Consider the following 10501-nt stretch of genomic DNA (forward strand, 5'->3'; position numbering starts at 1 on the left):
TAGACTAATAAGTCCAGGAAGCGCAGAGAACCCCGAACAAAAGGAATCCAAAGAGGACCACACCAAGACACATCATAATTAAAATGCCAAGAGCAGCCCTGACCGATTTGGCTCAGTGGATAGAGCGTCGGCCTGCGGACTCAAGGGTCCCGGGTTTGATTCCAGTCAAGGGCATGTACCTTGGTTGCGGGCACATCCCCAGTGGGGAGTGTGCAGGAGACAGCTGATCGATGTTTCTAACTCTCTATCTCTCTCCCTTCCTCACTGTAAAAAAAATCAATAAAATATATTTAAAAAATAAAATAAAATAAAATAAAATAAAATAAAATAAAATAAAATGCCAAGAGCAAAAGACAAAGAGAGAATATTAAAAGCAGCAAGAGAAAAACAGTTACCTACAAGGGAGCACCCATACGATTGTCAGCTGATTTCTCAACAGAAACTATGCAAGCCAGACGGGAGTGGCAAGAAATATTCAAAGTGATGAATAGCAAGAACCTACAACCAAGATTACTCTACCCAGCAAAGCTACCATTCAGAATTGAAGGTCAGATAAAGAGCTTCACAGACAAGAAGAAGCTAAAGGAGTTCATCACCGCCAAACCAGTATTATATGAAATGCTGAAAGGCATTCATTCTTTAAGAAGAGGAAGAAGAAGAAAAAGGTAAAGATAAAAATTATGAACAACAAATACATATCTATCAACAAGTGAATCTAAAAATCAAGTGAATAAAAAATCTGATGAACAAAATGGACTGATGAATATAATAGAATCAGGGGCATAGAAAGGGAGTGGACTGACAATTCTTGGGGGCAAAGGGTTGTGGGGGGTGTGGGAAGAGACTGGACAAAAATCATACACATAAGGATGAGGACAGTGGGGGTGGGGGTAAGGGCAGAGGGTGGGGTAGGAACCAGGTAAAGGGGAGCTATGGGGGGGAAAAAAGGAACAATTGTAATAATCTGCACAATAAAGATTTATTTAAAAAAAATTATGGCAGATGTATATTGATATAGTAAGATGTTCCCCCCAAAATTGAAAGACAGAATACTAAATAATGTAAAGTGAAACATTTACTCTAATTTTTCAAATATATATTTATACATTTATATGTTCATAAGATAAGGTATGGACAAGTATGTACCAAAATATTAGTAGTAGTTAACTCAAAGTAATAGGATTACAAGTAGTTCTATTGTTTTTCATTTGTATTTTTTAATTTTTCTAAAAATGCATGTATTGTTTGCATTAAAATACACACATATATGTATATATAAAATAGAATATCAGAGCAAGAAGGAATCTTGCAGATCCTCTATTTAGCAGTTTTTGAACCATATTCCTCACCTGTGGTGGTGGAGAACAAGCTGATGAGACCTCACTCTTGACCCTCGCCACATTTGATAAAAGAAAAAGTCTTCTTTGAGATGAAATTTTAGCAAAGTAAAATGTTTAAATCCTATTCATTTATTTCCAACCCTGCTTCAGAAAGGATTTAAAGTAGCATTCAAAGATAGGTAGGAAATGTTTACATAGCAAAACCTATTTATAGGTAAAGTACATATTAGTCATAGTACTTGCCCCACCCACACATCCTTGCTGAAAGATGGTCTAGATAAGCTCTTCTCAAACTAAGAGCAGGGACCATTCAAATTATTCCCACCACCCACCTCATGATGATTTATTATAATATATTTTAAATGAATAACTAAAAAAGAAATTTTCAAAACATAAACTATAACCCCAAGTGTTTTATTCTTAGACTAGAGGCCCGGTGCACGAAATTCATGCATGGGGGTGGGGGTGGGTCCCCTCAGCCCAGCCTGCACCCTCTCCAATCCAGGACTCCTCGGGGGATGTCCAGCAGTCGGACATCATTCTCACAATCCAGGACTGCTGGCTCCTAACTGCTTACCTGCCTGCCTGCCTGCCTGATTGCCCCTAACTGCCCCCCCCTGGCCAGCCTGATCACCCCTAACCACCTCTGCCTGCTGGCCTAATTGTCCCTAACTGCCCCCCTGCCAGCCTGGTCACCACCAACTGCCCTCCCCTGCCGGCCTAGTCACCCCTAACTGCTCACCACCTGCTGGCCTGGTCGCCCATCACTAGCCCCCTCTGCTGACCTGGTCGCTGCCAACTCCCCCCCCCCCTGCTGGCCTTGTTGCCCTTCACTGCCCCCCTCTGCCAACCTTGTCATCCCTCACTGCCCCCTCCCTGCCAGCCTGGCCACCCCACGCAGCCTGCTGTTCGGTCCTTTGGTCGCCCCTCACTGCCCCACTGCCGCCTGGTCACCCCACACAGCCTGATGTTCAGTCATGTGGTCGTCCCTCACTAACTCCCCTGCTGGCCTGGTCGCCCCACGCAGCCTACTGTTCAGTCGTTTGGTCGTCCCTCACTAACCACCCTGCCAACCTGGTTGCCCCATGCAGCCTGCTGTTCAGTCGTTTAGTAATCCCGCACTAAGCCCCCTGCCGGCCTAGTTGCCCCACGCAGCCTGCTGTTCGGTCGTTACTGTGAGGGCATCCTGACCAATTTGCATATTACTCTTTTATTAGTATAGATTCAACAAACAGAAGATTACTCTGTTACACAGTTATGAAAGTTTCTGAACACTTACTTTCAATTTCTGTACTTACTTATTTGTAACCACACTTTGGGTTGCACTCTACAAGATGGCTCATTTTCATATTATAGACTCGGGTTTTTATACTATTCATATTAGAGGTGAATAAACCAAAGGTAGGCACGTCACCCAAAAGCAGATATCAATGGCACAAAAAAGATGAGCAGTAGCAATTCTTACAATATAAACTCCAAGTCAAGAAGCAGTTAGTGCCTGGCCAGCATGGCTCAGTGGTTGAGCATTGACCTATGAACCAGGAGGTCACAGTTCGATTCCCGGTCAGGGCACATACCCATGTTGTGGGCTTGATCCCCAGTGTATGGCACACAGGAGGCAGCCAATGAATGATTCTCTCTCATCATTGATGTTTCTATCTCTCTCTCCCTCTCCCTTCCTCTCTGAAGTCAATAAAAATATATTTTAAAAAAGAAGAAGCATGCCCTAGCCCGTTTGGCTCAGTGGATAGAATGTCGGCCTGCGGACTCAAGGGTCCCAGGTTCGATTCCGGTCAAGGGCATGTACTTTGGTTGCAGGCACATACCCAATAGGGAATGTGCAGAAGGCAGCTGATAGATGTTTCTCTCTCATCGATGTTTCTAACTCTCTATTCCTCTCCCTTCCTCTCCGTAAAAAAAAAAAATCAATAAAATGCATATTTTTTAAAAAAATCAATAAAATATATTTTTAAAAAAATAAAATAAAAAAAGAAGAAGCAGTTAGCAACAGGAGCTAAAACTAAAAGGGTGCTACAGAAGTTGTGAACTAGAGTTACGGCACTGAGGAAAGCGAAGGATTAGAACTAGAGAGATTACAGTCAGCCAAAATAATCACCACACACAAATGTGAATAAGCATAAATATGAGGAAAAGAAAAGATTTAGAAAGGTGAGAGAGAATAAGCAAATATGTAGGGATGAAAGAAAGCGCAGACACTTTGACTTTTGTGGACCAATTAACAAAGGAGCACAAATTGCAGCACAAGGTCTCCAGGGGCTTCCTTCCTGCTCCTCCAGTCCCATGAAATTCCTACTTCCCCTACCATACCATGAGAATTCTTAGTCAGTCCCTCCAACTGACTTCTCTCTGTGCCTTGCAACCAAAAGCAATCCTCAACTAAAGAAAAAGACTGGAGGCTTACCTTTGGGTATCAACAGTAACATTACTTGAAGTGTTTAAACTCATGGTTAAGTCTTCCAACTCTTTCGCGAAATACCTCACTGTTATTGATGATTAAAATTGTCCAAGATGTCTGTGACTTACAGGTCAGATGGACTAAAGTCTGTTAAAATAGTAAACAATACAATAGTGGTTATATATGTGAACTGAGACTATGGGTGATTTTTCTTTTGTTCTTCGACTTCTTTGTATTTTTAAATTATTATCTATCAAACATATAAATACTTATATTTTTAAAAGCCATGATGTTTTATTTCTTTTTTAAAAATTAGAAGCAGCCCTAGATGGTTTTTCTCAGTGGTTAGAGCATCAGCCAGTGGACTGAAGGGTCCCGGGTTTGATTCCTGGTCAAGGGCATGTACCTGGGTTGCAGGCTCGATCCCCGGCCCCAGTTGCAGGAGGCAACCAATCTATGTGTCTCTCTCACATCGATGTTTCTCTTCTCTTTGTCTCTCCCCTCCCTTCCACTCTCTCTAAAAATCAATGGAAAAAATATCCTCGGGTGAGGATTAACAACAACAAAATAATAATAATAAAAGATTAGAAACAAAAATGACAAAATGTCAAAAAGATGTTCCTTCTTTTTTTATTATATTTTTATTGATTTCAGAGAGGAAGAGAGAGGGAGAAAGAGATAGAAACATCAACGATGAGACAGAATCATTGATAGGCTGCCTCTTACACGCCCCACAATGGGGATTAGCCCACAACCCAGGCATGTGCCCTCACTGGGAATCGAACCATGATCTCCTGGTTCATAAGTCTACACTCAACTGCTGAGCCATGCCAACTGGCAAAGAGGTTCCTTTTTGTAAGAACAAGGCAATGCTATTAGATTATTTTCATTTTCAAATAAAAATAAAAAATTATTGTTAAGAAATAGTGACAAATTCTTCTTGAACTGGAAAAGAAATAGGTAGTGCCTATCTGTAGGGCATAAAAATCAGTCTGAAAGAAAATGAAGTCCAGGGTTATTTTGGGGTTCCCAAAGGTTTTTGAATAAATGAAATATTTTTAATGCAATGTTACAATCAAAGACCAAAGTATTCCCAAATAAAAGATCTCATGGCAATTTTCAAAGGCCTTCTCCTAAGGCAGGGATGGGGAACGTCCGGCCCACGGGCCGTATAAGGCCCCCGAAATCTTTTGGTCTGGCCCTGCCAAGGCATTAGGGGTAAGTTAATTAAATGTTTGACCACATATAGCAGGCTAATTTTTAAGCTGATAATTTTGTATGGCCTGAGAATGATGTTATAAATATCCAAATGGCCCTTGGCAGGAAAAAGGTGCCCCACCCCTCTCCTAAGGGATTGAAGAAGAAAGAGAGAGCATTAGTCACTTACACTGGCCTTCTCACTGGAACCCTCTTCTGTGGGACACACTCCAAATTATACAGAGCCAACCACTTAAATTACTTAACTATGGTATGAAGGAGTCTCTGGGTAAACATTTTAAACAGAGAGATAACTGTAATTAATTAAGTCCACATTGGCACAAATATAAAGATCCCACAAGTATCTCCCCAGCAGGAGTCCAATATCCTCAGAGAGACAACAGGCTTTGGACTGAGAGATCTGAGATAGGATTCCAATAAGTATTTTACAAATACTAGTATGTGGCAGTGGGCAAGGCACTTAAGCTCTCTGAGCCTGTTTCCTCAATCATAAGCAGAGGTAATTATATCAACCTCACTCATGCATTTGAAATTTAAGTACATATAGCACATATACAGTGCTCAGTAACTATCAACTTCTATTACTGAACACAGAACCTCTGAGAAAATATAATGATCCCTGACAAAGGAAGGGTGTAGGTGATACAGGAGGTGATTTAGTCTGAGGGAAAGATGTAATAAAAGAATTGTTTAGAGAAATTGTGGGTGCATAGGGATATCTAGAAGACAAAAAAAAAAAAAAAAAAAGGCTAAATTGTTCTGTCCCTGCTCTCACAACCCTGAGAGAGATCATTGAGAGAAAAGAAACTCAAGCCAACTGGGATGTAGATTCAACCATGGTCCTGAAAACTGACTAATGGTTCCTACAGATAGACACCAAGGGAACTTAAACACAGTGGTTCATGTCACTGACAGCAGAAGTCTAACCTAGGACAAAGAGGACGTAATTTTTACCAAGATATGGTTGTGGGGAGAGAAATTCTAGTTCTCCAGGCACCTAACAGACTAAGTTGGGGAATATAGCACATAAACAAATACCACTGTCATTCATTTATTGAGCATCTACTACAGTGCCAAGCACTGTAATTGGTATTTTTTATATAGAACTCTGATCCTTACAACACTGTAAGGATGCAAAGATGTAAAGATGATCCCATTTTCAACAGAGAAAACTAAGACTGAGATCAGAAGTAACTTGCCAGAAGTCACATAGTATAGGACCAAGATTTCAACTCATAACTATCTAACTCAAAAGCCCAAGCTCTTTGTACAAGGCCACAGCTGATACATACAATTGAACCATAAGTTCTTTTGCCTACGGTTTATTACCCTTACTTCAAGTACAGAAACTCTTGATTCAGAGAGACTAAATGACTTGCCTAAGAGCCGTCAGCTACTAAGCGGGGGACACTTAGATCTTAATCAAGCTTTTCTAATACTGAACCCATCTTTTTACCTTACCACATGCCTCCAGCGGTCACTCCAGAGAAACTCCCTTCAGAATAGAAGTTCAAAAGTTAGAACTTACAAGGAATGTCCAAGGCTCAAAAGTAGGTATATAAAATGTTTTTGTGAAAAGATTAAAAACACACGTGTGTATATGTCACAAAAGGCACAAACAGAACCTCTATCTCACAGGCAAATAATTTACACTGTTAGGACCTTAGTAACGTCAGTTGTTGTTTTGTTTTTATCTTGGGCAAAGAAGTGTGGGAAGCATTTACCAAATTTTAACAAAGTTGTGTCAGTAAAGCTAAAGTGAAGAGAGTGATTATTTTTCAATGCATTATTTTGGTATCTAACATCTACAAATCCGAGCAGTCCTCTGGAAAGTGTCTTCTGTAGCTCAGGAGCACGTTTCATCGATTTCCAGATCGTGATACAGGTAATGTAACACCACCACTGCCCCTTGGTGTTTCTCTCTTATATACGCTGCCCCGCTTCTGTGAACAGAACTTGTGACTTGTTTCTAACCAACAGAAGATGGCAAAGATGATGGAATACCACTCCCGTGATCACACTATGTTTTATAAGATGCTGTCTTAGCAGAATGAAGTTACAGACAATCTCCTCCTGGCCTTCAAGAAGCAAACTGCCATGCTGTGAACTGCCTATGGAGAGGGCCACATGGCAGGGAACTGCAGGCAGCCTCTAGCCCACAGCCAGTGAAAAGTCAGATTCCTGTCATACAGAGGCCAAGAGGAAAGAAATCCTGTCAACAACCCGAATGAACTGGGAAGCAGATTCTTTTTTTTTTTTTAATATATTTTTATCGATTTCAGAGAGAAAAGGAGAGGGAGAGTTAGAAACATCAATGATGAGAGAGACTCACTGATCGGCTACCTCCTGCACACCCCACACTGGGGATCGAGCCCGCAACCCTGGCATGTGCCCTTGACTGGAATCGAACCTGGCACCCTTCAGTGCACAGGCTGACGCTCTATCCACTGAGCCAAACCAGCTAGGGCGGAAGCAGATTCTTTTCAGTCAAGCCATCAGATGAGAGCACAGCCCAGCTGGTGCCTTGACCATAACCCAGTAAAACTGGACCGAAGGCCCACCTAAGCTGTGCCCAGACTCCTGACAGAAACTGAGAGATAAGAAATGGGTGCTGTTTTCAGCCACTAAGTTTTTGCTAAGTTATTATACGACAATAGAAAATGTATATGAATAAGAAGCTTGAGAATGCTCTTGTAGGGTCAAAAAGAAGAAGAAGAAAAAAGAAGTTGAGTGACAGGTAAAATAAAAAAAAGAGTTCTCACACCAGCCCTGCCTGTGTGTGTTTATACGTCTCTTTGTTTTTCTATAGGCTAAATTCCTTATGAATTTAAATGAGGGAGCTTGTATAAATCCTATCTAAGGTAACTAGATAAAGAAACTAGATGATCATGAGCAGTATTTACAACAAAAAGAACCACAAAATACCAATGAATAAAGGCAGGCCCTGGCCACTGGATAGCTTAGTTGATTAGAGCATCATCTAGATATGCCAAGGTTGCAGGTTCGATCCCCAGTCAGGGCACCTATAAGAAGCAACCAATGAATGTAGAAATAAGTGGAACAACAAATCAATGTTTCTCTCTCACTCCCTCCCTCTCTCTTAAAATCAATCAATAAAAAAATGAATAAGGGCAAGCCACAAACAGCCACAAAATCTGCACAGGAGTAAACGTGTCTATAGAGAAGAAAGCAAAGGGAAATAACAGAACCCCCAAAGAGCTAACAGATGTTTCATGAAAAGCATGGCAGGCTAATTTGAGAGCAGCAGATGAAAGTAGAAGTCTGCCCATTCCAAGAGCTGGCACATGAAACAGGAATATGATCAGTGTCTTGAAAGAATAGTAGTCTGCCTCATGAACTTTCAAAACTGACCTGCCAAGGTCCCCTTCCCTGACAGGAACCCACACTAAAGAGCAACTACTGGGGATTCAATGAGACTTTAAATACCAAGTTCATCCTCTTGTTCTGACAAATAAGGAATCTATTCCAGGAAGGGTTTTTCGGGGTTGGGTGAAAAAAGTGAAGGGATTAAGGGGGGAAAAAACCTCAGGCACAGACAAAAGTATGGTGACTAGTAGAGGGAAGGGGGGGGAGGTAGAAAGGGTAGAGGGAGGATAAATGGTGATGGAAGGAGACTTGATTTGGGGTGGTGAACAGACAATATACATATGATGTATTATAGAATTGTACACCTAATACCTATATAATTTTATTAACCAGTGTCACCCCAATGAACTCAAGTGAAAAAGAAAAAAGGGAATCTATTGCCTAGGTAGGGCTGTGGTCGGCAAACTGCGGCTCGCGAGCCACATGCAGCTCTTTGGCCCCATGAGTGTGGCTCTTCCACAAAATACCACGGCCTGGGCGAGTCTATTTTGAAGAAGTGGAGTTAGAAGAAGTTTAAGTTTAAAAAAATTGGCTCTCAAAAGAAATTTCAATCGTTGTACTGTTGATTTTGGGCTCTGTTGACTAATGAGTTTGCCAACCACTGGCCTAGGGAGATTAGGTTATTTGCCTGAGGTGTCACAGCTAATATTCTATGCCAGGACTAATATAGAAAACTCCAGACTAAAACTATCCCCTTCACCTTTCCTCTTCGGTTGCATTGCCTTTGTTTCCTCTTTATTTCATGGGAAAGCATGTTCATTTCCTGATCTACCATCGTTTGGTTGTTACTAAGCACTAACTGTTCCATAAAACAAGTGACAAAATGGTGGGCTCTTTTCTCCAAGACTATAAAACTATAAAATATCGACTTATAATGTATTAAAAAGATTTGGAAACCAATTGAAATTGCTTCTCGTGCAAGCATCATTTGAGATCTGCTTAAAATGAGTAAGTATGTATTCTCCTAGGAAAGTTTTCATAATAAATAAAGAACACTCAAAAGGAGGCCCAATTCCTGCAGACTATTCACAGCCCCTGGAAAAGAGCCGATTTTCCTAAGTCTCTTAGAGTTCTTGAGGGGAAGCAGCAGAAGCTACAGGAGACAGCCTAACAACTCGTTCTCTCGTGTATCAAACATCCATCGAATCCAGTGTGTGGCTGGCATGTTTTTTTAAAGAATGAAAAAGACGTGGTCCCTGACCTCGAAGGGCTGATCCTCGGGAGGTTAGGCTCCGCAGTCCTGAGTTGTAAACCTGATAAGCTCCAAGCCCACGCCCCTGGGTGCCACCCTCTGGTCCCTGCCCAATCTCCGAGGAACTGCGGCAGCGGCATCGGGCTGGGATGCTCCGAGGAGAACCTCCTCCCGGCGGGCGGAGAGGCCCAGCCGGGGGGGGGGGGGGGGGGGGGCGGGGGAGGGTTTGAAGGCGTGTCCCCACTGTGGACACGAAGAGCCCAGAGACAGTCCCCAACTATCTTGGATCTCCCTTGACACCCCTGAAGCCCCCCATCCTGTGCCTCTCTACACCTCCCGCCCAAGTCGTTCACCTCGAAGACCTCCCACCCCGCGGTTACCTCCGGGGGCTCCCGTGGTCCAGACCGCACACCCAGGACCCCGGGGGCAGCTTCAAATCTCAGGCCCAGGCCGGTCGCGGGGGTCAAATCAAAGCAAAAACTGTTTGAACTGGACTGAGTCTAGGACCCGGGGATGGTGAACAAATAGCAAAGGTGGGCTGAAAGGGGACAAACCCCCTGGAGACGGTGTTTACAACGGCCACTTCCGGAGACTCAACTCCCCTCGCAGAGCTTCCCAGACTTTCGCCCGCCTCCGGCCCGCCCCGCCCCGGCCCGGCCCCCTCCTCGCCCCGCCTCCCGCGGCTGCAGCTCCGGGAGACGCACGCGGAGAACGCGGGGCTCCGATTGGAAGAACCGGCCGCGGGCTGCGCGGCTGCGCTGGAAGGCGAGCCCGCGCATGCGTCGTTGGTGGAGAGCGGCGCTTCCTCCCCGCGCGAAAATGCCCGGACCCACGCTCCAGTGTGGCGGGCTCAGCGTGGGGACCCAGGTCACAGTCTCAGACTCCCCACAGAGCCCAATGAAAAAAAGGCAGATTTCTGACCCCCTTCCCTCCGCCCCTGAATAAGCA

The 10501-nt window shown here is 43.4% G+C and overlaps 1 protein-coding gene across 1 annotated transcript in view; it reads right to left on the bottom strand.

The window, feature by feature from the left end:
• Positions 1-10153, bottom strand: part of CCDC171 (coiled-coil domain containing 171) — a 300242-nt gene extending 290089 nt beyond the window's left edge. The window contains exons 1-2 of the mRNA XM_080668398.1: positions 9934-10153; positions 3763-3903 (exon numbers count right to left, since the gene is read on the bottom strand). Coding sequence (XP_080524524.1) covers positions 3763-3806 — 44 coding nt within the window. The 5' untranslated portion in view covers positions 3807-3903; positions 9934-10153. The remainder of the gene's footprint in view (positions 1-3762; positions 3904-9933) is intronic.
• Positions 10154-10501: the final 348 nt, after the last annotated feature.

Source organism: Plecotus auritus (genome assembly GCF_963455305.1).
Source record: "Plecotus auritus genome assembly, chromosome: 5".
NCBI classification, from domain to species: domain Eukaryota; kingdom Metazoa; phylum Chordata; class Mammalia; order Chiroptera; family Vespertilionidae; genus Plecotus; species Plecotus auritus.